The sequence below is a fragment of the Panicum virgatum genome, chromosome 2N, assembly GCF_016808335.1.
Source record: "Panicum virgatum strain AP13 chromosome 2N, P.virgatum_v5, whole genome shotgun sequence".
Classification (NCBI taxonomy): Eukaryota; Viridiplantae; Streptophyta; class Magnoliopsida; order Poales; family Poaceae; genus Panicum; species Panicum virgatum.
The window spans coordinates 46,657,299-46,684,701 of NC_053146.1; the positions used below are offsets into that span (position 1 = coordinate 46,657,299).

General features: G+C 53.1%; 3 protein-coding genes across 3 annotated transcripts; 2 read left to right on the forward strand and 1 right to left on the reverse strand.

Annotated features, from left to right (window-relative positions):
* The first annotated feature begins 342 nt into the window (after nucleotides 1–342).
* On the forward strand, nucleotides 343–12,570 carry LOC120660758 (respiratory burst oxidase homolog protein E-like). The gene is made up of 14 exons (XM_039939393.1): nucleotides 343–1,428; nucleotides 1,521–1,680; nucleotides 1,881–1,929; nucleotides 2,236–2,349; nucleotides 2,466–2,978; nucleotides 3,992–4,408; nucleotides 9,167–9,262; nucleotides 10,593–10,708; nucleotides 10,796–10,966; nucleotides 11,051–11,210; nucleotides 11,316–11,501; nucleotides 11,616–11,744; nucleotides 11,872–11,950; nucleotides 12,080–12,570. Exons 1-14 carry the CDS (start codon nucleotides 720–722, stop codon nucleotides 12,187–12,189), a joined length of 3,009 nt encoding a protein of 1,002 aa, XP_039795327.1. The 5' UTR covers nucleotides 343–719; the 3' UTR covers nucleotides 12,190–12,570.
* A 3,066-nt stretch (nucleotides 12,571–15,636) lies between these two features.
* On the reverse strand, nucleotides 15,637–16,634 carry LOC120660759. Its single transcript, XM_039939394.1, has one exon. The coding sequence runs from the start codon at nucleotides 16,492–16,494 to the stop codon at nucleotides 15,847–15,849; it is 648 nt and encodes a 215-aa protein (XP_039795328.1). The 5' UTR covers nucleotides 16,495–16,634; the 3' UTR covers nucleotides 15,637–15,846.
* An 8,687-nt stretch (nucleotides 16,635–25,321) lies between these two features.
* LOC120662685 (classical arabinogalactan protein 9-like) lies at nucleotides 25,322–25,927 on the forward strand. The gene has a single exon (XM_039941779.1). The coding sequence runs from the start codon at nucleotides 25,322–25,324 to the stop codon at nucleotides 25,925–25,927; it is 606 nt and encodes a 201-aa protein (XP_039797713.1).
* The last annotated feature ends 1,476 nt before the right edge of the window (nucleotides 25,928–27,403 follow it).

The following is a 27,403-nucleotide window of genomic DNA, read 5'->3' on the forward strand; positions in this document are numbered from 1 at the left end:
CAAATAAAAACGAAAATACTACAGTAGCCGAATTTAAAAAATTTCACGAACTAAACATGCGCTGATTGTTGCGTCCTGGTTGGGCGCGCCCCCACCGCATCTCTCTCATTTGGAAGCGCCTGAGGTTGTCCAAATCCGCGCCGGACCAGCCCACCGACCGCGTCCCCCACGTCGCCGAACCCAGCAGCACCCGCACCGGCGCCGCCAACTCGTGACAGCCGGAGCTCGTTTCGGGGGCGCGCAGGCGACCCCGGCGCACCCCGTCCAGCTGCAGTGCAGCCTCCAAACAACGCTGCTCGTTTCGGCACGCGATATAAAGATAAAGCGGGTCGGGCAACGCAGCCCGCGAGCGGCCGAAAGGTATAGCTAGCCGATCGAGCGCCCGCCCGAGGCAGGACGCCAACGCCACGGAGCAGAGCAGAGCAGAGCACCGCACCGCGAAGCAAACCAGAGGAGGGGGTAAAAAAAAGGGAAGAGGGCGCGTGGAGTGGAGGCCGCGGCCGCGAGGGAATCACCGGCCGCCCACCGCCCAGCCGCCGCGGCTGCTGCTGCCCACCCACGGGATAACCATAGCCTGACGCCCGACGGGGCGCATTGCCGACTACGAGTCTACGACGGGTGGCGAGGCGATAAGAGGGCCGGGCCGGGCGGGGCGGGGCGGGGCGGGGCGGTGCGCGCAACCACCGCCGTGCCTCCAGGCTCCCCTCCTCGTCGCGGCCATGTGGACGCCGTCGCGCGGGAGCAACGCGCGGCGGAGCGGCCACCGCCGCATCGCGGACTACCTGGCGGACGACCAGACCACCACCACCGACGCCTCCGACAACGAGTCCTACACCACCGCCTATGGGGACGAGTTCTTCGCCGCCGCGGGCGCGGCCCCGGGCGGCGCCGCCGGCGGCATGCTGCCGGCATTCCTCGCCGACCAGAGCGACCTGGTGGAGGTGATGCTGGAGCTGGACGAGGAGTCCATGGTGGTGCGCAGCGTCACGCCCACCAGCGCGGCCCTCTACGGCGCCGCCTCGCTCCCGGCGCCGCCGCCCGCGGGGTTCGGGCCGTCGCCGTCCCCGTCCCCGCGCCACCACGCGCCGTCGGAGGGCGGCCGCCTCAGCCGGTGCTCCTCCACGTCGTCGCGGATACGCAGGAAGTTCGCCTGGCTCCGGTCGCCGTCCCCCGCGCCGTCCCCGCGCCGCCCCACGCCCGCCGAGCTGCAGCGGGAGGCCGCCATGGCCGCGCGCGAGCGCCGCCGGGAGCAGGCGCAGCTCAACCGCTCCCGCGCCGGCGCCAGGCGCGCGCTCAAGGGCCTCCGCTTCATCAGCCGCACCACGGGCTCCGTCGAGGCCGCCGAGCTCTGGCGCCGCGTCGAGGAGCGGTTCAACGGCCTCGCCCGCGAGGGGCTGCTCTCCCGCGACGACTTCGGCGAATGCATCGGTACGGGGCCGGCGGCCACCACCACAATTCGCATTGCTATCCACGCACGCGAGCTCACCGCTCGTCTGCCTGCTCCTCCTCGCTTCGCGCAGGAATGGTGGACTCCAAGGAGTTCGCGGTGGGCATCTTCGACGCGCTGGCGCGGCGGCGGCGGCAGAACCTGGAGCGGATCACCAAGGAGGAGCTCTACGACTTCTGGCTCCAGATCTCCGATCAGAGCTTCGACGCGCGGCTCCAGATCTTCTTCGACATGTACTGACGAGCTAAATTTTTTTCCCACGCCCCCAGTTTTCCCCTTTCTTTCCCCGGATCCCAAGTAACGTTACAAATCGATCGAACGATCGATCCGTCCCAATCCCCGATGCGCGCGCGCTACGCTTTGCCTTGCCACCCGCAGATTCTTGATAAGCTGCTTGTTCTTCTTCTTCTGCCGTTCTCGGCCCCAAAATCAGGGTGGACACCAACGTGGACGGGAGGATAACGAGGGAGGAAGTACAGGAGGTGACTTTGTTTAACCCCTTCTTTTTTTTTCTAAAGTTTTGTATCGCTCCTCATGTGCATGATGCATCTCTGTTTTTAGCTCAACTGCCACCCCCACAAGAAAGCAAGAGCACTCTTCTGTCCTGGCAGCATTAGAACCTTCTTCTTGTGGGCACCCTGCCCTGATTACCAAAGCACCACACTTGTTTAGTTAATTACTACTGCTGTGTGTACTGTAGTAATCTGACGCGGTTTTTACCGTTGCCCACGTGCTCCGCCGCTAATCCAGCGAGTTGTTTTGGCTTGTCCTCCCTCCTGCCACCGCAGCTGATCGTGCTGAGCGCCTCCGCCAACAAGCTGGCCAAGCTCAAGGAGCAGGCGGAGGAGTACGCGGCGCTCATCATGGAGGAGCTCGACCCGGAGAACCTCGGCTACATCGAGGTACGCGCGTGCGCTGTTCATGGCGGGTCTTTTTTTTTTTTTTTGCCCCTAGCAGCGGATCGGAGTACGTGTGCTGCCGTGCTGACACGTGTTCCGCTTCTCCCCTCGCTCGCCAGCTGTGGCAGCTGGAGGCGCTGCTCCTCCAGCGCGACACCTACATGAACTACAGCCGCCCGCTCAGCACGGCCAGCGGGGCCCAGTGGAGCCAGAACCTCGGCGTCGGCGGCTCCCTGACGGTCGCGGGAGGGGGAGGAGCGGACGGCGGCTGCGGCGGCGGCGACCAGGCGGCCGGGGCCACGCGGGAGTGGCGGCGGCGGAGCTGGGGCGTGCGGAAGGCGGCGGCGCGCGTGCGCGTGGCGGCGGAGGAGAACTGGCGGCGCGCGTGGGTGCTGGCGCTGTGGTTCGCGGCCATGGCGGCGCTGTTCGTGTGGAAGTTCGTGCAGTACCGCCGCACGCCGGCGTTCCAGGTGACGGGCTACTGCCTCCCCACGGCCAAGGGCGCCGCCGAGACGCTCAAGCTCAACATGGCGCTCGTGCTCCTCCCCGTCTGCCGCAACACGCTGACGTGGCTGCGCTCCTCCTGGGCCCGCTTCTTCGTCCCCTTCGACGACAACATCACCTTCCACAAGGTACGGGCTCCTCTGCTATCTCGAGTTCTCGACTCCATGGACCATGGCCCCCGCCGTCCCCAGCCGCGCTACCACAAATATCGCCGCCGTCCGACGTGGCGGTGCTACCTAATCACGGTAGGTTCGACTCCCATGACGGCACAGTAATAACAATGTAACATCCGAACGATTCGTCGAGGACTCTGAGAGGTTAGTTACCGAACGCGGTAAATAGCTAGTGTACTCCGGCGGCCCGGGGGGGTCGGTGGTTGGTTCGGCCGTCGCTGTCGGGGACGAGGCGCGGCGGCCCTGTGTCGTACGCGGCGGTCAACGTGGCGCGCAATGATTGGCCCGCCACGTGGGGGATCCCGGATCTCGTGTGGAAGGGCCGCCCATGTGGTAGCTCGAGACTTTGGGTTACCGCCGGCGGCCAGTGTACTCGACCGGCGACGACGCGCTTTGGCGCGGGCCGTGCTTGGCACGCCGCCGGTCCCAGCAGATACGGAAGCGAAGCAAGTCTCGATCGGCCCATCCCATGCATATTCCGTGGCGCGGCCCAATGATTCTGTCCCGGCGGTGACCGAGACACGCCACAGAAGATCCCTTGCCCCCGGTTAGGACAAGCAGACGTGCTGGCACTACTGGAGTATGCCCAGTAGTAAACGGTCCAGTCAAAAGTCAGAGCCGCTTCCCGGTCGGTGAAAGTCACACTTGGACCGACATGTTGTCCCTGTCAGGTGGGTCCCGGTAGAGCTGATGGTCGTTTGTGGAAAGTAACCGGGCCTAGCCTAGCACTGTCCGGTAACTAATAAACCAGTCAGGCAGTCACCGTTTGGTAGGTGGCCGTCACCGGTCGCGAGTCGCGACCCGTGACCGCAGCAGAGGCCATGACGTGCGCTCACTTTCACTGCCGTAATTAGCATCGCAAAACAAACCAGAAGAAGTTATCACATTACCTGTATTATATATTTATATGGTAATTAATACTCCTGCTTGTGACCCTATTGCTGGTGTGTCGTTGCATGTGTTTCCAGATGATCGCGACGGCGATCGTGGTGGGGATCACGCTGCACGCGGGGAACCACCTGGCGTGCGACTTCCCGCGGGTGATCGCGGCGAGCCCCGAGGAGTACGCGCTGGTGGCCGGCGCGTTCGGGCCCGGCAAGCCCACGTACGCGGGGCTCCTGTCGGGCGCCGAAGGCGTCACGGGCGTCGCCATGGTGGTGCTCATGACCGTCTCCTTCACGCTGGCCACGCACCCGTTCCGCAAGCGCGAGCCCAAGGGCGGCGGCGGCGCGGCCGCCGTCACGTCCAGGCTCCCCGCGCCGCTGAACCGCCTCACCGGCTTCAACGCCTTCTGGTACTCGCACCACCTGCTGGGCATCGTGTACGCGCTCCTGCTCGTGCACGGCTACTTCCTCTTCCTCGTGCGCCGGTGGTACGAGAAGACGGTACGTGCCCGTGCCCACATCCTTCTCTCTTTTTTCAGTAACATTTTTTTTATTCTGTGCTTCTTTTTGTTTTTCTCTCTATTATCTGTGGTGCTGCTTGCTCGTCGTGATTGAAACGGCGATGGGTCGGGCACGAGGTTACTCAATCGCGGGTGACTCTGAGTGTGGGAGAGCGACGGTTTTCTGTTTGGCCGCCCGTCGCAAAGGCAAAGCGTGATGGTTACAGCCCGCGCGCGACCGCCCTCTGCTTTTACTCGGACGCGCCCTTGTCGCGGGTTCGCCCGGTCGCGAGCCCTCCTGGCCGGGTGCTTTATGCTGCCTCCTTCTAGAACCCGCCTCGTGGCGATCTCAGTTATCCGCAGAGAGAAAAAGGAACAAAAAGAAAAGGAAAAAAAGGTTGCAAATAAAAGGAGAGCATGCCACGGCTCTGGCAGGAAGACGGGGAAGGGATCCAGCGCGCATGTCTGCGTTTCGCGCCGGAGTCAGCAACCTCGTCATCCCGGAAGGATCAGGAGCTTCAGAAAAAATTACGGTGACCGTGACGACGTACGGCAGTCTGGACGCAAGTGGGTGAGGCGAGCTGCGACGACGCGTGCGCTGGTGCGTGAAGACCGGAGCGCCGAGTTTGACGTGGGGTACAGGCGGGCTCCGGTGTCGGTGTCGCCGGAGTCAAACCGGGGCGCATGCTTGCCGGCTCAGACCCTGCTCTAGCCGGCCTCTAGTGGGGGCCTGGGTCGGGATCGTCAAGGGAGGGAATGGGAAACCGTCGCGTCCGGGTCGGGTCCGTCCGGCTAGGCTCTTAAATACAGTACACGGACCACTGCTCGGCCGGAAGGCCGTGTCGAAGTTTTGGTACTCGTAAAGACTAGTATTAAAGTTTAAGAGTAATTCCAACATATTGATTTTTTTTCTTTCCTTTTTTTACTTTTTAGCCATAAAGAGAATTTAGGGAAAAAAATTAGTACCAACAAATTGATTTTCTCTTTTCTTCTTTCCTCTTTATTTCCCTCCCTTCTCTCCTTTTTAAAGGAGAATTCTATTTTCTTCTTTTCCTTTTCTTTTTCTATCCATTCTTTCATAACCACAAGATCCACATGTATGAGAAGATACTGGTGACTCATGAATTAAAGGAGAAAGGAAAAATCAATTTGGTGGAGCACATCTCCCTAATAAGTTAAAATTATGATGGGGGATTTTCTTATAAGATGAAAAAGTGGGAGGAGAAAAATTAATCTATTGGAGTTAGTATAAAGAGGTGGGCAGGCGACGTCGCGCCGACGGGGATAGCGGTCGCCGTGAGCTGTCGCGGCGGACGCGCGCGGGCAGGTGGTGGTGACGTGCTCGACAGCTCGGTGCCACCGCGCAGCCCTCACGTGTGGAGTGTCAGCAGCGGCAGTCATGGTCGGATGGTCCTCGTCCTCGGCGTCTCGGGATCGGCGGATCTATGGCCGGATCGAAGAACTGCAGGGTTCAGAAATTCCGGGCCCCGGCACCGGCAGCGTCAGTCCCCCGCCCCATGACCCGTCCATACATGGATCCTGTCAGGCCAGGTGTGGGCGGCCCTGTTTGGTTTGGCAAGGATACTAGCACGCACACTTTCAGAAAAAAGAATCTCGCATGCATGAAGCACTAAATGAAGTCTATTTACAAAATTTTTTTAGGGATGAGTGTAACTTTTCGCGACGAATCTAATGATGGTAATTAATCGATGATTTGCTACAGTGATGCTACAGTAATCATCCTCTAATCGCGCGGTCAAAGGCCTCGTTAGATTCTTCAGGGTCACTAGCGCGGGGTTTTGAAGTTGTTTTTACAAACTGGCTTTGTTTGACACCGTAATTAACAGTCAAAATTTACTATTCATTACCATGCTACAAAACCAAACACGGCCACCAACCTGGACTCCCCACTGCCCTGCCGCCAGCCTGAACGTGCACGGGGGGTCTCTGAAAATAAAAATCATGCCGTATTTAAGGCGAAGTCTTTTTTTTCTCAGGTCGGGTTGTACTAGACGCCTACACGTAGCGTGAGTGTTTATGATAGCCCTTTGCTTGCTGGTGGATCCAGTGCCGCGCTTTCTTTTGTTCGGATCTGGCGTTGAAAAATAGGGGGGGGATTGCGCCGACCAATTATACTTCGATGTAGATGGGCCTGTTAGGCCCTGTTTATCTCTACCCATAAATCTGTAAACGCAAAAAAAACATCACATTAAATATTTGGACACATGCATGGAGTACTAAATGAAGTCTATTTACAAATTTTTTTGCATAGATGGGCTGTAAATCGCGAGACGAATCTAATAAGCGTACTTAATTCATGATTTGCATCAGTGATGCTACAGTAACTATCCATTAATTATTGATTAATTAGTATCATTAGATTCGTCTCGCGATTTATAACTCATCTATGCAAAAAGTTTTGTAAATAGACTTCATTTAGTACTTCAAAATAGGAAGATTCCAATGCAAAATTTTTTTGCCCTCGAACTAAACATGGCCTTAGATTGTTAGTGCTTTCGGTGCCCACCGATGCTTTACAGGGTAGAAGCCCTGAAGAAACAGGGGATGGAAGCACTGTTACTACCAGTACGCCGAACATAAACCCCCATCCACTTCCAGTACTCCTACATTCATCGCCGGGTAACAGAAATGGATGGGAGATTCACGAAACGGACGCGTAGGCATCAACATCGTCCTTCCATCCCAAAAGCCTACCGGCTTTACGCGAGGTGGCGGTTCGGTTACAATGATCTCGCTTCACTTTCACCGCTGCTCCTGCTCTGCTCTGCATGCGTCACCCCCACCACACGGCACGGCCCGGCACCCCGAATCTGCAAGCGACGGTCCGGGCGCCGCATGCCTTAGCCTTTAAGCTTCCAATGATGGTAAAAAAAAAAACCGCCGCAAGGGGGTTGGAAGCTTCGCCTGGATGCTCTGCTAGCTCCATCTGTTCGTGCCTTTGTGGTTGTGGCCATGGTGTTCCGGCCGGCACTTCTTTTTTTTTCTTCTTCTTCTTTCGTCCCACTGCGCATTTGCTTGGGGTTGGAGTAGAGATTCACATTGCCAATCAGCGGCGCCCCCAAATCCCCGGCCGGCAGCAGGTGACGCGCCGGTTGCTTTCGCCGCGTCCACATTTGCCACGAACTCGCCATGCCTTTCCCTACATGTGGGGTGCGGCCTTGGTCCTCTCCGGCTCCGCGTGTTCCCGCGCCACTGATTCGGCGTGGCGTGGTGCCCGTTGCCATCTCACCAAACTTCCTCCGGGCAACTGGAAGTCCCCGCGCGTGCGAACGGTGACGCTGACACGCGCTTACCACTAGCAAAATGGCAAGCGGTGTGCCCGCGGCACGGCGTTGTCCCAATAATTGCCGTGCTATGATCTGGGGGGCAAAGGCCGCGGGAGGAGGGGGGGCCTGAGTTGTAAAGGTGGACGCGGCATGGGCGGCGGCGATGGCGAGGGCGCTGCTGCTGCCGACGGGCGACGGCATCTCATTCTCCGCCTCGGGATCGATTCCGAGTAAAGAGCCCTGTCTGGTGTCTACTGCTAGTGAAAGGCAAAAGAGAAAGGCGGAAAGAGAGAAAGGATGGAACAGAGAGACAGACAGCAAAGGAAGAGCCGCCCGCCTGGGGTAACAGTAATACAAGGGTCTAGGGCTAGGCGCCACTCGGCCCTAGAAAGAAACCTGCCCGCCGTGTCCGACCGACCACGGACGAAACTTCCCGTGTAGTTCAGGGGCACGGGGCTCTCTCGCACCTCACCGCCGGTTGCTTTTCTTTGCTGGCCAGGGGTCAGGGTAGGGTGGTGTGGCTGTAGTGGGAGCCTTGCTGTGACTGCGAGGGGGCATCACCGCATCAGGACAGGCAGGACCACCTCGCATTGCATTCGAAGGGGGGAAGAAAATGCGCGGGGGGGGGGGGGGGGGGGGGGGGGGGGGGGGGGTCCGCGGATGCATCTCGCGATCCGCGATTTGCTTTTCCATAGGCAGGCGGAATTTGCTACACAGGCGTTAGGTTCTGTCATACGTGTGGCCCGGGTCGCAGATGCGTTAGGTTGAGCACTTGAGCACACCGTGATGAGTGATGTTGATGCCAGTCGCATAGCTACTAGCTAGAGCACTCGGCTCAAGAAAAATAGGGTTATCCGCAGAGAATGCCTTTTTTGTCTTTTTTTTCCCACGAGAACTTCTCTGTTAAGGATCCGTAAAGAATGCCTTTTGTGATCCTTTGATTAGCGTGTTCTTTCCTGAATTTCAGTTACTTTGGTACTGGTGGGCACGTCTCAACAAATTTCAGTTGTGCGGTTTCAATTTGTTTTGATTCGCTATGGATACAATCCACTTGCACAACACCAGTTTCAGGGATACTGCCTGGTTGTTAGAGTTATCCTGTGTACGGCAGTACAAGCCTACGGCTACCACATGCTTATTAAGCTAAAAAATCTCTAATATATGCATGGGGATAAATGATTCAAGTAGTAAACACAAACCGCGCTGCGGCGTTCTAGAAGCGCGGGAATCTGACAGCTGCCAAGCTGAGTGGTTCCACTTGTTATTTTAGCGCACATTGTTTATCTCATCTCCTTTGGAAATTTCTTCTCGGAGACATTCTCATGTGAAAACAGCGATGCTGCTTGCCTGCCATGACTTCTGCACTTCCTGTAATCATTGCAGCAGCTCTTGTTTTGAGCAGCAGATGTTGTGTTTAAGTGCATTTTTTTTTAAAGAAAAGCACCGACACTGTGATCTCTTGGTGATTTCAGACATGGATGTACATTTCTGTCCCATTGGTCCTCTACGTTGGTGAAAGGATGCTACGAGCCTTGAGGTCAAATGCTTATACCGTAAAAATTCTCAAGGTAAGTATTTTATGCCTTATATTGGTTATGCTAAAAGCTGCCTTAGTGCAGCTGGCTAGTGTCCTTGGGAAAGAACTAGCGGACCAGGGTTCAAATCCTGGTTCCTCACATTTGTTCAGGTGGGGTATTTAATACCTCCCCGTAGCCCACATCATTTTTGTATTGGTTATGCTAAACAGCTTCATGCAGTTTGTAACCGACAAGCTTTTATAATCTTTACCACTAGTATTGATTATGCTCACATGGTGTATTAGTAGGGTATGATTGGAATAGAAGGGCACCATAAAAATTTCAAAAAATTACACTCGAAGAAAGATAGAAAACAACAACTTGCAACAATTCGGTAATTAGTGAACATTACAAAGTTCCTATTCCATTGAGTTGGATCCATCATTTTAGCATGGGTGCCCATTTTAGTGACATAAAAGAATGTGCATGTGGACAGGAGAAATGGAGAATGTTGTGGCCTAGTCATGCTGGCACTACTAGGACATGTACAAAAGAATATAGGCTCTGCTCGAACATTTCTGTCCTTTGGTTTGTTCGAAAAAAAATTTTTCTGTCCTTTGGAAATTGCCTGTCACACTCTAATGATTTTCATGCCTCGAAGGTCCATGCTTTCTGGTTGATTATCTATTACTTTATTCTTGCCTGAGTGCTCTTGTGCCCATCACAGCATCAAATATGTTTTCTTTTTCCAGATACATAGGCTCTAGGCTTCTACCATCTACATTCTACAAGGACTTCCCTCACGCTAAAAAAATTTATAGATACATTTCTATTTTTTAACGCTTAGATTTGAATGAACATCTAAGTATTAAGTGCTGCAGTAACCATAACAAAGTGTCTAAAACAATCAAGAAGCATATGCATGCAGAATATTTATTGTGACGAAATAGCACAATGTTTTGCCAAAATTAACTCAATCCATGCATATGTTCTTATGTAAGTTTATTGGGAACATATCTAGTGAAAACCACAAACTTCGTGAAAATCTGTGCAAACCACGACAAAAAAGTCATCTAAATTCACGAAAAAATCACATATATAGATGATATGATGATACACAACCTTGTAAAATATCATATCCAAACTTGACTTCGTTTGTGAGATACAAAAATAATAAATTTCTAACAAATCATCTGGACAGCTTCTTGGCTTGAAATTTGTTATTTTTATATCTCACAAACAAAGTCGAGTTTGGATAAGATATTTTACAAGATTGTGTATCATCATATCGTCTACATGTATGATTTTTTTTATGAATTTAGATGACTTTTTTGTTGTGGTTTGCACAGGTTTTCACGAAAATTTAGTTTTATTACTTCAGGTGTGCCTTCTACCTGGAAACGTATTGACCATAACAATGTCAAAGCCCTATGGATTTCGGTACAGAAGTGGACAGTATATATTTCTTCAGTGTCCAATGATATCTCCTTTTGAATGGTTTGTATGACCTCCGATTTGAATGCCCTCAGCCTAGTTTTGATCTGGTTTAGAAGAAGTTCACCTGCTGGTGCTTTGTGTTTCCAGGCACCCTTTCTCCATCACCTCAGCTCCTGGAGATGACTACCTCAGTGTTCACATCCGAACAAACGGTGACTGGACACAAGAGCTCAAGCGCATATTTGTCGAGAACTACTTCTCACCACATCTTAACAGAAGAGCTTCATTTACCGAGCTAGGTGCGGCAGAACCAAGAAGGTCCATTGATCTCTTTTCCCACAGCTGCTTCTTTTACACACCTCATAGAAATGAAACTGAACACGTCTCTTTTCCATGCCACAGCTTGCCAAAGTTGCTTGTAGACGGTCCATATGGTGCCCCTGCACAGGATTTCAGAAACTACGATGTCCTACTTCTTGTCGGCCTTGGAATTGGCGCAACACCGTTCATAAGCATCCTAAGGGATCTGCTTAACAACATAAAGATAGCTGACGAGTTAATGGTACGTGCTTCATCCTATGTTGTTTCCGTTTTGACATTTTGCAAAGATGCTTCTGCCTGTAAAAGCCTGTTGTTTATAGCTAATATGGTTTTCTGCTACTTTTAGGACTTGGCAATGGAGACTAGCAGGTCTGAGGACAATGCCAACAGCTTCAGCGTCTCAACAGCAAGTAGCAACCGGAAGAGAGCATACAGAACAAGCCGTGCACATTTCTACTGGGTCACCCGAGAAGCTGGGTCATTCGAATGGTTCAAAGGGGTGATGAATGAGGTTGCTGAGATGGATAAGAAGGTACCATTGCAGGATGACACACTTCCATCAATATCTCTGTTTCTCTGCTTAAGTGGCTCCTGTCTGGAACACCCTGTGCTGTTACTATACTGACAATGTGCCTGTTGAAACCAGGGTGTCATAGAGTTGCACAATTACCTCACAAGCGTTTACGAGGAGCGCGATGCACGGACGACTCTGCTGTCGATGGTACAGGCTCTGAACCATGCCAAGCACGGCGTCGACATCGTCTCAGGGACCAGGGTAAGCAAATTCGCTGAGACTATTCCCTTTCCTTCTGTTCCAGGGAACAGTTTTGGCGAAAGCGATAAGCCACTAAGCAAATCCATTTGTCCATCTGTAACTCTGAACTGACCACCATATTCTGCAGGTGAGGACACATTTCGCCAGACCCAACTGGAAGGAAGTCTTCACGAGGATCGCCTCGAAGCATCCGAATTCGACAGTTGGTAAAATCCCCTTCGCCCAGACAACAAAATCCTTCTCAACAACTCTGAACCATCTGTGCTCACCGGACTCTCTCTCTCTCTCTCTCTCTCTCTCTCTCTCTCTCTCTCTCTGAACTCTGATGCGCGCAGGAGTGTTCTACTGCGGCGCGCCGACGCTGGCCAAAGAGCTGAAGACACTGGCGCATGAGATGAGCCACAAGACGAGCACTCGCTTCCACTTCCACAAGGAGTACTTCTGAATTCTGACAGAGAGAAGGGCCACACTGGACACCACATCTGATCTGATCTCGGGAGCGTTAGGCACCGGTAAAGAAGATAGAAAAAAAGGAAAAATTTTGCACAGATGCAAGACAAACCAAGCTGACCTCTTCCTGATCCTGGAACTGTACATAGCATAAAGCAGCACAGGGTAGTTGGTAGCAATTAGCACAATTTATATATATTGACAGGAAAAAAAATGAAAAGAGAAAAGGCAGGGTAGAGGCTGCTGACTCGAAGATAATTGGTAGGCATGGTATACATGTACACAGTATAGTTAGGTAGGTAGGTAGTAGTAGCAGCAGCAGCAGCTGTATGAACGAGTGAATATACGAGGAGCCACATGCTGCTGCCACTCTGAAGCCTGAAATCTGAACGTGCATTGTTCAGGTGTGTCCGTGTCTGCCTGCCCCCATGTGCTGCTTGAGACGACCCGTGCGGTAGTCTGAAGGCAAGGCAAGTTGGAGACGGCGTCGTGCTCCGCCCTGTGACGCGTGCACGCGTCCACGTCTCCGCGGCCCCGGGGCGTTCGCGGTCTTGCCATGTGGGCACCCGGTGCCGGCCGGCCGGCCAACGGGGAGGCCGAACGAACCTTGCCATCTCAGCCACGGCGCCGCGGCGGAAAGCTCGCCGTGCCCGCGGTCCTCATACTACCAATCCCCGGCGATGCGGTACGGCGCACACGGTGGCGGCGCGCGGCCGGCACACGCACACCCGGCTTGCGGCCGTGGCGCCGTGCTTGCGGGCGACCTCGCGTTCCTTGTTCCGCGCCGCGGTTTTTGCTCTGCGGTTGGGCCCTGCGTCTTGTTTGTTGGAGAAGAGCGAACCCAACGGGCTTCATCGTTCAGTTCGCCCCGCGTAGAGCGGACGTAGGCCGAAGAAGCCTCCGTCCGGAGCAAGCCCATCAATCAGGGTGCAATAATATATCCGGCAGGCCATGCCCAGTTTGTTTCGGCACTTGGGCTGCTGGAGCTGCGGGCCTCTGGGCGTTTCTTTCTTCGGTCCTTTCCCATTCTGCTCCTGGGGATCACCGGCCTTAAAAATTGCTCGGCTGCTGGCTGAACCGCAAGGCGTAGGCAGCGTCGGCTCCAGCAGGGCAAGCAGGAAGCCAGCAACGACACAGCCACACGGACAGGAGCACAGGACACAGCTACCGCCAGGATGCCGAGACGTCGACTTCAAGCTCCGCGGAGGCCGCATCACGCGATTCCTAATCCCTCAGCTCGTTCGCCGGTGCGCGACGCGGGGCGAAAGCGACTCCATCGTCGAGCTGTTGATGAGAGCGAGCCGATGCTCCGATACAGACACTGGTGCGTGGGGATGTGCCTGCCCGGGATGGTAATGATGGGCTTGACTGCGCCCATCTCGTTTCGGAAAATCAGATATCAGAGATATCATTCTTCTTTTCTTTCGGACACCACATGGAGAAACCGTTAGGTTCGCCTGACGTTGAGCTGCTCCGAATTCCGGAACACATGAAGTCATGAACATTATTCCTGACCGATTCCCTGTTTATCCATGGACATCCAGTTTGCAACACGCGGTCGGCATATCAGGCACGGTACCATCATTCATCAGGTTGCGGAAACGAAGTTCTGTTAGCTAGCTAGCCAAGCTTAGTTTGGTCTGTGGTAAACTGGTAAAGACCAGATCGATCGATATCATGCAGTGGATCCAACCGTCCACCGCGCGAGGCGAGCTCGTGCCATGTCCACTGAATCTCCAAGATGCCCGCGCCCTGCAGGGAATAAACCTAAGTTTGAACGATCATTACGCAGTAGAACTCACTCACCTACTACCAAATAGCATATGGCAAGCATATTCTTGTGGCACCACTCGCAGCAGCACATACATCTCGGTCGACATCAGTAGATAAATCATCTAGTTTATGTTCTGGCAGTAGGCTCCAAAGCCCGTCGTAATCACTTGGCTTTAATCATGGTTCCATAGAACTGTTTGCTTCGCCGCCACCAAATCCACTCTCTAGCCCTAGCTTGTAGCTTCTGTTGAGCTGCATGCGAAGTATAACACCCACTTTGAATCTAAATCTGAAGCTCAGTTCAAGGAAATATCAAAACCTTTTACATGGCTCAAAGCGTATGACTAGTCCTAGACACTTTTTTTTTCTCTTTCTGCTAACCGATGATGAGTAGGTTGCAACGTACTTGTTGTTATTGTTAGAAGCTTTGCGACAATAATGGTCGTCTTCATCCAAAATTCCAAGTGCTGGGCTATCCGCATTTTGCTCTCTCTAAAGCTCAGAATAACCTCAGGCCTGTGGTATTTCTGATGTTGTACGTATTGTCACTTCCTGATCCTTGTACTGTCTTATGGTATATTGAATGAACACAGAAAAGCAGGGGAGCATTATAATGTCTGCCACTACGATGAAGACATAGATCTCACTAAATTCAATGAATGCTCAATCAGGCAGACATAGAATTTGTTTAACAACGTTATTAAATGCTGCCTTGTTAACTAATAAGCCGGTTTGGACTATTATATGCAATCAAGTCCTATAGTGTCTCTTAACGGATGTGCATGACTTGTACGTTCGACCATATTTGAAAACATTTTCTTGAGGTGTTTAATATTATTCTCAGCTAAGATCAGAGAATATTATTATAATTAGACATCTTATAAATCCCATTTTGGGCTTTACTTTGCATGGCAGTGGGCTATATATTGGTAACCATTGAATTATTCTGAGTACTTTCGGTGTCTCCTAACTACCTTCTTCTAATCCACAATGAACAACAAGGCAATATGTCACACGATCAACCCACTGAATAACACAATGTGGTGGGCTCTCAAAGAAAGGGATTGACTTCCACTTGGAATCAAAGACATGCAAATAAAGTTAAATATATTTTCAAAAATGAACCACATTTCCCCTCAAATCTAACTATGCCCAGTACCAGGTAATTTTCATCAGGTAATCAAATTAAAGAAGCACTATCTAGGATGCAGATACATTTCTGTTGATGGCAAGTTTAGTACATAGAAATGCTGGGCAATTCACTCCATGGCTGGCAGAAAATAGCACTTTCAAACTTAGCGGCGGCGCCTATGGATTATTAAGAAATGTTCCACAAGATGGGAAGCAAGATGCAGAAGAAATCAAGTGAAAGATCAAGTGATGTTGCGCCCCTCACATAAATCATCACTAGACTATAGAACACGTCCAACTCCCAACCACAGCAGCAGCAGGATGCCACCGAGTTACCTAAACACTTTATTAGTTGGCCAAACATACTAAAACTGTGAACTGATATCAGTTACAAATACAGGAAAATTTATAATTAAATGCGTTCTTAAGCATCGTTCGTTTCTAATGTGTAAACATGCCAGGAAACCAAAAAAGAAGAAGAAGAAGAAGAAGAAGAAGAAGAAGAAGAAGAAGAGGCAGAGTGGCAGAAGACACCATGGATGCGAAGGACCTGAGGTAGAATGGTAGATACCAGTGACATTTATCAGTTTCCATTTGTGCCCAGCTGGCTCGGGTACACAAAGGGCCCTCTTCGCTCTCCTTGGCCATAACCTAATGACAATCTCAAAGGGCAAAATTGCCATATCCTCCTAATACATCATCCCCTTACTCCTACAACCACAATATACAGATTAACCATACACCATCTCTAAAATGACAACTGTAATTCCAATCCTGCCCTCCTCCTCCGCGCTCTCGGCGACGCAGTCAGCTCGCCGTCCCACAGCCTCACTACGCTGCCGTCGAGCGCCGCCATGTCGAGGTGCCGGTACCACCCCAGGTCGCCCCTCCGCCTCACGGCCATCTCCCTCTCCTCCCACGGCGGCACCGCCAGGGCCGTCGCCGCCCTTCTTCTCTCCGGCGCTGACGACGTCCTCCTCAGGACCGCCTCCACCTCGCCGTCGACCCCCTCGTCGTCGTCCTCGTCCTCGTCCGCGCATTTCCAGACGCCGTCCACCACTCCACCGTCGTCGCCTCCGGAAACACCGTAGTACGCGGTGAACCGGACCTTGGACGGCGTGCTCGGCTCTGGCTCGCTCCGGGACGCCGGCTGCGGCTCGTCAACGGCGGGCGACGGATGGGCCGCTTGCGGGACCTGCAGCTTTTCGCCGACGACGACGGCGCTGGCTCTGCGGACGCCGGCGCCGACCGCGCGGATGCGCCAGAGGCCGACGGCGGCGGCGAGCGCGGCGACGAGCCAGGCGTAGTAGAGCGAGGCGGCGGCGGCCGCCGCTGCGGGGAGGGAGTAGAGGCGGAGCGCGATGGCGTCCGCGGGCACCATGTCGAGGAGCTCCATTCGCGGCGTGGCGATGATGGTAGGGGGAGCTCCCGGCTGTTGTTGGAGACTGGGGGCAGAGAGAGAGAGAGAGAGAGAGAGAGAGAGAGAGAGAGAGAGAGGAGGAGGTGGGGGGATGATGACCCTGGTGTGGAGGAGTGGGGGTGGGTTCGGGTAAACGGGTGGGAAGCGTATATATATAGGTGACGGGGCGGGAAAGACGGCATTGGTGAACTGCCTGGAAATATTGCAGGCTTCACCTGCACACCTAAGCATTTTTGCAGTTTTTAATTTGCATTTCGATTTGTTCCAATTTAGTCAGCAGCCAAGTATTTTTCTTCTGATTATTGAGACTCGTTTTGAGGTCAAGATTAGCTTGCACCTAAGAAATAATTTGATGCAGATATACAAGAGGGTAGGGATGACGCAAATGCGATTGTCTGTCGTTCTCAGCAAGTTATTTTAAAAAAAACTCTCACCAAGTTAAGTTGGACAAGCGCTGGCTTATGCACCCCCGAGAAAAATGCTCAAATATTAGAGCATCAAGGATTAGTTTGGAAACTCAAATCCTCTTAGAATCCTTAATTTTCACAGGGTGAGCACTCAGGGATGACATTTGAACAAAGACATTTAGTTCTGGATTGGAGGTTTTCTTTCCCTCGGTTAGGTTTAGCTCCCTCTTGCTTCCAAATTAGGCCCAATTATTGCTAATATGCTCATGTAGACTAATAAATTGTACCGTCCTCTATTATTCAGTTCTTCTTTTTTTGAGATGATTATTTAGCTTATGATCTTTATGATTAGATGTTTAGTAGAGTTGAGGTACGGAACCATTCGATCGCACTGACCGCTGTTAGCAACTAACAGAACCGAACAAAGCATTTGTCAGAATGTAATTTCCATTTCATAAGCAGAAATGCAACAGATGCCGAGGTGCTCGCGTGTAAAAAGACGCGCAGGCATGCTGGGAATCGAGCTCGGGAGATGCCGGGTTAAGAAAGATACCGGCCGGCTGGGAAGAAACCCCGGACGCCGCCGCCAGCGTGACAGCGCCGTTTCTCCCAGCTCGCGGTGGGCGCGGGGACGCGTGCTCTCCCGATCGCATCTCGCGGGCCTGGGATGGATCTACTTCGTGGCTCTCAGATGAGACGTGGCCCCTCCACCGGGGGTATATGTATATATCTATCTGTAAATCTTGATGCATGAGTCACGCACAGGCTAAATAAATATATTGCCGGGCAGAGTGATTCAAGACCATGGTTAAAATAAGGTGGTAAAGATGAAATTTGTTGACCAATATTTGCATCGACCTCCTTCGTCTAGCTCTCCGGGTACGGTTATTTGCGGCAGCTGGGGGATCATCAGATATTTCAGATGTGACAGCAGCAGGATCAGTTGGTTGTTCCGGCGTGGCAGAGAGGTCGGTCTTGCACGCCCGAATCTGTGGCTGTGTGGCAGAGAGGAACTCTGCGGCGGGCGGGCGCCATGCCAGCGACGGCCCCGTCCGCCGCCGCCGCCGCCGCCGCGGCCTATGGATTTGATTCGATTCGATCCGTGTCCACAGCAGCAGCGCCGCGTTGTGCCGAACGAAACTACCATGGGGGGCAAGGCAAAAGGGTTCGAATGCCGTGCCATGGCTGTGCAGCCGTTCCGATGGAAAGTTCGGTACCGCGAGCAAGCTGCACGGGCACGCCGTGGTTTGTCCTGGCTTCCATTCACCGGCTCGTGCTGCCGCTCCAAGTCGCAAGTCGCAACAGACCGAACGTTCACCACGGTGTACGTCGCTGCAGAAGCCTTGATTGGGGAGCTGGTTATATCCATCCGGAAGGTAGGCGAGCTACCACCCGATCCAACGGCCAGCTAACCATGTTTAGTAGGTAGGCTCAGCGCTAGCTAGCGTTCTGATGTCGAGCTCCGTCGTTGCGTAGTCCACCACGTAGGCACGGGGACTCGCTACTCCATCGGCATGGTAGGCTAGCTAGTTTCTCCGCCCTGCGGCCAGTCACTGCACCAGCGTTCCCGAATTTTTTTTATTTTAATCCTTTTTAATATAATATTTTAATAATAACCCGTGTAGATCTAAATTTCCAAGAACTAGTCTTTTTGGTCGCGCCAAGCCCCGTGGCGCGACTCACTGAAGGGTCACGCCACATGCTCCGGCGCGACCGAGCTGGCACGCGTGTGCCAGCGGGCCTGACATGGCAAGGCTGAGTCGCGCCATGCGCCGTGGCGCGACTCAGTCTAATATAGGTCCACCCGGCCAGCCTGCTCTTCCTCCTCCTCCCATTCTTTTTTCTTCCGCTCCCCACTCGACCCGACCTCCATGGCGCCGCCTCTCTCTCTCTCTTCCCCTCTAGATTCACTCCATCCTCCACCCGATTCGAAGAAAAAATGAAGGAAAACCGATCCTTAAAGATAACTCCTCCATTCTAACCAATTCGTTTTCCACCGTTTCGCCGATCTCCATCACTGCCTCCAGATCCAGAGGCGTCCCATCAATGGCCGTTGCTGCACGCCCAGCGCCACTCGTCCCCAGCCGCGGCCGCCTAGGACCCGTCGCCGTCCCTGAACGCGGCCGCGCCGGTGCTTCTCGTCCCCAACAATGGTCGCGCGGCACCTGATGCACTTCCGTGCGACCGGCAGGCCAGGCCTGCGGCCGTGCTGGTGCCGCCCGTCCCCACCACGCTATACTCTGCGAGGGTGCCGGCCCCCGCCCAGGCGCAAGGAAGGGCGGTGCCCCTCCTCGGCCCACCCGCTGCTCCCGGTATGTCCCTCTTCGCCAACCATCCACTGTCCCGGAGCTCGGGACCACCCGTAGGTTGCCGCCCCTGCTTAGGCTGCTTTCTATGGCTCTCCTCTCCCGCCGGTTTATGACGTTTTCATGTGCCTGGAATCATGCTTGTGTGCGGCATCGTCGAAATCTACTACTTGTTCTACTTTGCCATCATAACTGCCAATTACGATGACTCTGGCCTGATAACAAACACATAGCTAGTGCCTTATTAAGTGACTACTGTACTACTCTCATAGTCTCATTGTACCCAGCCAATTTGCATCTCACGAAGTGTAGTCAAATGCACTAAGCTGCAACAAAGGCTGTGAACTACTACCCTGTTCTAAATTGTAGTTCACTTTAATTTTGTCCTAAGTCAAATTTCACTTATTATGATCAAGTTTATAGAAGAATGAAGCAGTATTTACAACATCTAGTTAGTTAAATCTTCATGAAATATGTCCAGATAGTGTAGTTATTTTGTACCATCTTGTGTTAATATATTTATATATAAAACTTGATCCAACATCAAAGTTACACTAGTTGACTTAGAATAAAACTAAAGTGAACTATAATTAGAACATTGGGGTACAAACCATTTCCTTTGTTTCTTTTTTGATCCAACACTACTCTACTTGCATCGATGACTTGGCTAATAATAAATTGATGATAATGAAGCCATGTAATCTGTCCATAATATGGTACTTGAATGATGTAAGGTTATTAGCAATATTTTTACATGTCTGATTTATTTAAACTTATGTGTTACCTTTGACCCCGACCAGATTTGGCCCAGACCAAATTTTTGCTAACTAGTCACACCAAGATAAATGGTGTGACTCCTGATAACTGAAAAGAGTATGAAAATAAAACATAACAACAACTTGGAAAGCAAACATAGTAAAGGAAGTGCTAGGCCGAGTTTAGCTTCTTATAAGGAAATCAAGACCAAAACATCTATCATTTAAAAAATTGATCTCCACGGCATTACAAACCTGAAATAACACCACACTGATAATCTTGAATAGATACACCTAGGCATACAAGTGAATGTGGGCAGTAAGTTACATAATCATACAGTTTAAATGTAGACAGAATAAAACAATTAGCCATTTGTGGGCACGTCCTGATAATGACTTTCCATGCACAGGATGCATCATCAGTAATGGCGCAAAGAGAGCCAGATAGTTAGGATATGCATCCTCTGAGCTTGATGTCTCCTCGAACTCCTTGCTGACGATGTCTTGAGGTGGTGCCTCATTGCCCCTCCTATGAGGGGTTGCAATACCAAGAGCCCCTTGTTGGCCGCGACGTCCTCCTATGAAAAAGAATTTATTTAACATATGTATAGCTAATTACAATCATTAAGTATCAGAAATGGAAATAATATTGTAAATACGGCACCTGTACATTATGTACATAATATTGCAGGAGGGGCGCGGTCGGCACGTGTACATGATGTGTACGTAATATTGCAGGAGGCGAGTCCTTTAAAGGGGCTCATCATCACTGCCCCTCGCCCACTCGTTAGCAGTCCATTTTCATATAAATATCCGGGTCAATTGACAAATGGCATTCCCAAATTCTCAGTGGCAAAGCATGTAATCGAAAATTCAGACATGAGTGCATATACAAACAGATAAACAAATGAGAGCGGGAAGGATCCATCAATCACAAGGCTAGCTCCCACACTGCCTGACAAAACCCCAACCGGAACCACAGCAAACTTGCCCTACAGTTCCCAATTCTTTGTTGTTGCGAACATGCACACCTTCTCTCTCGCCAGGGGATGAGACCAGGCACATCAACGTTCAGATGTGCCTACTAATTTTCCACACACAGAGATCACCTCTGCAGCAGCAGCAACAGCCGGGTATCGACAGGAATAGAGAGAAGGTATCGCAAGCAAGGTATATATTCATGATCCATCCATGTATCCATCAGGAACAACGAATCAGGACACCGCGACCGGCCAAACCCGACTCGGAAGCCACGTCAGGTACCACCGCACAGTCCCCAGCCCCTGCCACCACCGATGCCACAGTAATGCAACGGGAGAGCAATTGCGAGGCGCCACTGTACAGATGGGGACCTTAATCGACATCCGCTCAAGAGAATGGCCCGCGCACAGCCTTGATTCGGACCGGCCGTCTCAGAGCCTAACCAACTCAAATTCTAAAAAATCCGTGAAATGGAAAAAAAAACTAATTGGTTAGAATGGAGGAGTTACCTTCAAGGATCGATTTTCCTTCGTTTCTCCTTCGAATCGGGTGGAGGATGGAGTAGATCTAAAGGAGGAGAGGGAGGGGCGGCGCCATGGAGGTTGGGTCGAGTGAGGAGTGGAGGAAAAAAGAATGAGAGAAAAAGGAAAAGAAGGCTGACCGGGTAGATCTGTATTAGGCTGAGTCGCGCCACGCCGCATGGCGTGCGCGTCAGGCTCACTGGTACGCGTGTGCCAAGGTGGCAGCTTGATCGCGTTGAAGCAGGGAGTCGCGCCACGGGACTTCGCACGACCAAAAAGCTAGTTTTTAGAAATTTAGATCTGGATGGGTCATTATTAAAATATTATATTAAAAAGGATTAAAATAAAAAAAATTCTACAGCGTTCCCAGGACCGAGTGACTGACGACACTGGTTGATCGACACGCTGCCCAAGGTGCCCAATGGATGCATGGCAACAACGACGCGTAACAGCATTTCCGGCCGGCCGATGCGACGCGCGATGCGTCATGTACGCGTACCGTACCGATAGTTCGGCCCCGCACGATGATCAGGCATCCGTAGCTTCTGTAACAGGAACTGCTTTGGAGGGTTTGAAATTTGAAATATCTATCCGAGCTGGTCAAATGGATCACACTAGTCACTACACAAAAAAAACCCTACCCTAACCCAGCCCAACCCACGACCAATAGGGTCAGTGCCGACCCGACCCTATACATAGGGTTGTGTCTGGGTCGAGACCTCGACCCAGAGTGCCGACCCTGACCCGACAAGACTAATAGGTCCGACCCGATTAATTTTGTTCCTAGTACAATTTGGCCCATTAATAACTCATACTCCCTCCTCCCAAACCCTAAGTCCCTAATCCCCATCCATCCATCTGCTCCACGCCTCCTCCCAGCCGCCACCGGCCACTCTTTTTCTCTCCCTCTCGTCACGCACTCTGCTCCTCCCGCCGGTCCGCCCCTTCACTCCCCCCAGCAACTAGCGAGAGAGCAGCATCCGACGGGCGCGAGCTGCATCGGCAGGGGGCGCGGCGGAGGACGGCAGCTGGCCAGGGGCGCGGCACGGGTCGCCAGTGCGAGCAGCCGGCGCGAGGGGCGGCGGGCGCTGGCAGTCGGCACGGGGCGGTGCTGGCAGCCAAGATGCGCGGCGGAGGACGGGGGCCGGGGCGGGCGACGACCGACGGCAGCAAGCGCGCGGCAGAGGGCGGAGACCGCCAAGCCGGCGGCTGGAGTGGGCTCGGGTCGGCACGAGCACGCCATGCCAACCCGACACGATTGCCTGCCGATAGGGTCGTGTCTGGGTTTGAGGGGAGGCACGCAGTGCCGGCACAGCACGACTAAGGCCGGATAGGGTTAGGGTCGGGTCGGGCCGTGCCGCCCATTTGGCCATCTATAATCCGACTGGCCATCTATAATCCGACCCGACCGGTGGTTCTTGGAGCGGAGGATGCTTTGATGACGAGGAGGGGACTAAGGGCTAGTTTGGGATCACAGGGCTAATCAGCCCCGGGACGGACACCCCCACGGGGAGAAATAAATATTTCCCGACCCCCCGTCTCCACCGTTGGGAATTGGGAGCCATTTCCCGTCGCTGTTTGGAAGGACACCCCCATGGGGAAAAATAAATATTTCTGACGCAGGGATTGTTTTGTCCAGATTTTGCAAACTGTCCAGAATATATGTTTCAACCTACATAAACCCCCTACATAAAAATGAAATTATAGAAAACTACAACACGGATCAATATATTTAATTCGGAACTGACTACTGCAAAATGCAACACAGATCAACACGGATCAATTATGTCCAGAATGATTCATGTCAGTACGGTGAATTGTAACAGTTTACGAATGTGATCTCTGTGTGTTTCGAGGATCAAGGCATGGCACCCTTTGTCCAAAAGTGATCTCTGTGTTTCAAGGATCAACGTGTGGCACCCAGGGTTTACAAAACCGGTGGAGACGGTCCGGTTTGACCGGTTACCGGTCAAACCGGTCCGGTTCCGGTTTGGGCCGGTACCAAACCGGCCCAAATTCAAAATTCAAATTTGAATTCAAAAAATGGAAAACTCCCAAAAAATACTTCAAGGTGTGACGAATCTAATGATGTCAAATTTTCTCAAAATTCGTTCGTTTAACATGCTTTTCGGGCATTTAAAGTTAAACAAAAAAAATGAGACGACCCATTAAGGCCCACTTGGTAAACCGGCCGGTATACCGTTCCAAACCAGTGACACCTGCGATTTTAAATTTGGATTTGAATTCAAACCGGTCAAACAAGCCGGTAAACCGGTCTAACCGGCCGGTATACCGGTCCGAACCGGTTGAACTGAGTTTTTTTAATTCAAATTTGAATTCGACCGGTACCGACCGGTTTCCGGCCAAACTGGACCGGTATACCGGTACCGGACCCCCGCGGTTTGGCCGGTCCGGTCGGTAAATGAAACCCTGGTGGCACCCTTCTATCCTCGCTCTTTGTTCTTCTCAACAGTCACTAATTCTGTCAGATAAACAAAAAAATAGCATTATGATCAGTGCTAATCAAACAAACAGGAACAATCAAATAGAAACATTTGAGCAGTTTGCCTTGCAACCATTTTATTCAAGATGGTGACGGAAGGTGACAAAAAAATTTAGTTGAAATGTCTTAGTAAAATATATTATCATATTATTCTGCAAACAGGAGCAGAGAATACTAGAAGCTTGGAAAGGCTCTGTTTTATTCTGGTTCTAAGACCATCAAGCAAGATACAAGTACTAAATGAAAGGTTAACCATGCAAGCTACAATTTCTGAACTCAAGAGCAGAGAACTCAAGCTACAATCTCAGAAATTATATGTATAAAAAATGTATAAAAGGTCAATCATGCAATGTGTAGTGTACATCAAAATTAATATTCTTGATTCTAAAATAGCATGGGATAACACAAAACTAAAATTCTGAACTCAAGAGCTCCCAAAGGGTAGTTGCTGATTCATTTCAGTTTCAGATAATGACATCTATAGCGCCACTAGTAGTTGCTGCAGAACATGAAGCAAAGAAAAATGGCTACATTTTATAACTAGCACAAGACAGCAGCATATAAAAAAAACTGATGAGCTAATCAGACTGATGAGCTGAACTAGGTCAGATAAAAATGCCTATGAGGCCAGCACATTAGCAATATGCAGACAAAATGATCCATTTTCTATATAAAATCGATAGCGTATTTAACTCCACTGTCTATGGGGTGGGCAAACCTCTGGACCTCTCCACTTTGTGATCTGCAGAAATGATTTTCTAAAGAAATTGGTTCTTCTTTATGCTCAGAATAACTAACCTCTGGACCTCTCCACTTTGTGATCTGCAGAAATGATTTCAAACAGCCGTGGTAGTATACGTGATCTGGCAGAAACTTGTCGACTGCAGTAAAAGCTAAGGTGTCCTTTTGAGTGTCATACTGTTATGGTCGGCGTCACGTACGAAAGGAGGAGGCCGCGTCGTGGCTGAGGGCGCGGCCGAAACGCGCGCGCCAGGCGCCCGAGACACGTGCGCCAGCCTCCTGATCCCAGCGATTAGTTCAGTAATTTGTAGGAGGTGATTTGTTTCCTTGTTAGCTGGTTTGTTGCCTAGTTTGTTACCATATGCCTATAAGGCCTAAACTTGTGGTCAATGGATAAACCAACTGGAGAATGAGATCAATCTCTCCCGTTCTCCCTGCCTCCCCACGCCTCGCACACACACACACGCTGGACGCCGGGCAACCGAACGGCGTCCAGCAACACCGCCGCCAGGCCATCCGGCCTCGTCCTCCTCCCACTCATGACTACTTCCTTCGCAGCCGCTACGCCTCTGACAATCTGGTATCAGGGATGTCCGGGCCGAGTCCTGCCAGCTCTGTTGATGCCACCACCACCTCCGCGCCGCCCTCCACCGCGATCACGCCTCCACCCGTCACCGCGCCCCCGACCTCTGCTGGTTTTGACACGCTGGCAGCAGCCATCTATGGCCTGCAGCGCCAGATGGGTCAGCTAGCAACCAGGCTCTCCGTTCGGGACGGCCCCCGGGAGTCGCCGCCGCCATCGTCCATGTCGTACGGCCTGCCGGGGTTCGGCGGCCTCCACGGCGCCGGGCCCGTTGCCTCTGCACCGCCCGCGTCGGCCGTCGTGGTGCACACCAAGGGATCGACACAGCTTCCTCACCCGTCGACGGCGGTGCCCATAACGCAAATCGCGTTCCCGCACTCACCGTCCCCGATTCCCAACCTCGACGACCAGTCGCCGTACATGCCGTCCTACGACGCTCACGCGGACACGCTGGGGGTGCCGCGGTTCCACAAGCTCTCCTTCCCGACCTACAACGGCAAGGACGATCCCCTAGGGTGGCTGAACAAGTGCGACCACTTCTTCCGCGCCCAGCGCACTCCTGAGGGGGACAAGGTGTGGCGCGCCTCGTTCCATATAAGCGGCGTGGCCTAGCACTGGTACTTCATGCTGGAACGCGACGCCAGCGACATGAGCAACATCTCCTGGCCCTCGTTCAAGACGCTGTGCCAACAGCGCTTCGGACCCGCACTCGGCACCAACCATCTCTCCGACCTGGCGCGCCTTCCGTTCCCCGGCACGGTGGTGGGCTACGTCGAGGCGTTCCTGAGCAGGATGGCCCACGCCGGTCCGCTAACCCCGTTGCAGCAGGTTCAGCTCTTCACCGGCGGCCTTCCGGATCCGATCCGCATCGACGTCGAGCTCCAGGCGCCGGCCGATCTGCAGTGCGCCATGGGGCTGGCCCGGGCCTACGAGCGCCGCGCCGTGGCCCTCCCTGTCGCTGGAACCGTCCGCGCGCCGCGCCCGGCTCCGCGCCCCCAGCCCCTACCGCTGCCGTCGCCGCCGGCTGCGTCTTCGACCCCGACACCGGCCACGACGACGATCCAGGCCCCGCCACGCCCACTCCGCCGCCTCTCCCCGGCATAGATGGCCGAACGCCGTCGCCAGGGTGTGCTTCAACTGCGACGAGCAGTACGTCCGCGGTCACAAGTGTCAGCGACTCTTCTACCTCGAGGTCACGGACACCGACGACACCGACCTGCCGGAGGAGGCGGCGCACCAGGAGGAGCCGCCGCAGCTGATCTCGCTGCATGCGATCACCAGCATCCGTTCGGCCGACACCATGCAGATCCATGTCGCCATCGGCCCCCACGTGCTCACGGCCCTCCTCGACTCCAGCTCCACCCACAACTTTGTCAGCGAGGTTGCGGCACATAAGGTGGCCTGCGGTTCGATGACTCCAGCGGCGCCCGGGTGACCGTCGCTAACGGGGACCGCGTCGCCTGCCGTGGCGTCGCGCGCAATGTCGCCATTCGCGTCGACGACGTCCACTTTCAGGTGGACTGCTACGCGATCCCCCTCGACTGCTACGACTTGGTCCTTGGGGTGCAGTTCCAGCGTACACTGGGGCCCATTCTGTGGGACTTGGACGACCTCTGCCTGGCGTTCTGGCACCGGGATCGGCGCGTCCTGTGGCACGGACTCGGGTCGCCCCGCCAGGCCGACCAGGCGCACCACCGCCTACACGCCGTGCGCGCCACCGACGGAGACCTCCTCGACCGCTTGCTGGCCTCCTTCGAGGACATGTTCGCCACGCCGACGGGTCTCCCGCCTCGCCGTGACTGCGACCACCGCATACACCTTCCGCCGGGCACCACACCGGTCGCGGTCCGCCCCTACCGCTACCCCCCAGCTCCAGAAGGATGAGCTGGAGACTCAGTGCAACGCCATGCTGGAGCAGGGCATCATCCGGCCCAGCACATCGCCGTTCTCCGCCCCGGTACTCCTCGTGCGCAAGTCCGACGGCACGTGGCGCTTCTGCGTCGACTACCGCGCCTTGAACGAATGCATGGTGAAGGACAAGTTCCCGATCCCAGTGGTCGAGGAACTCATCGACGAGCTGCCCGGCGC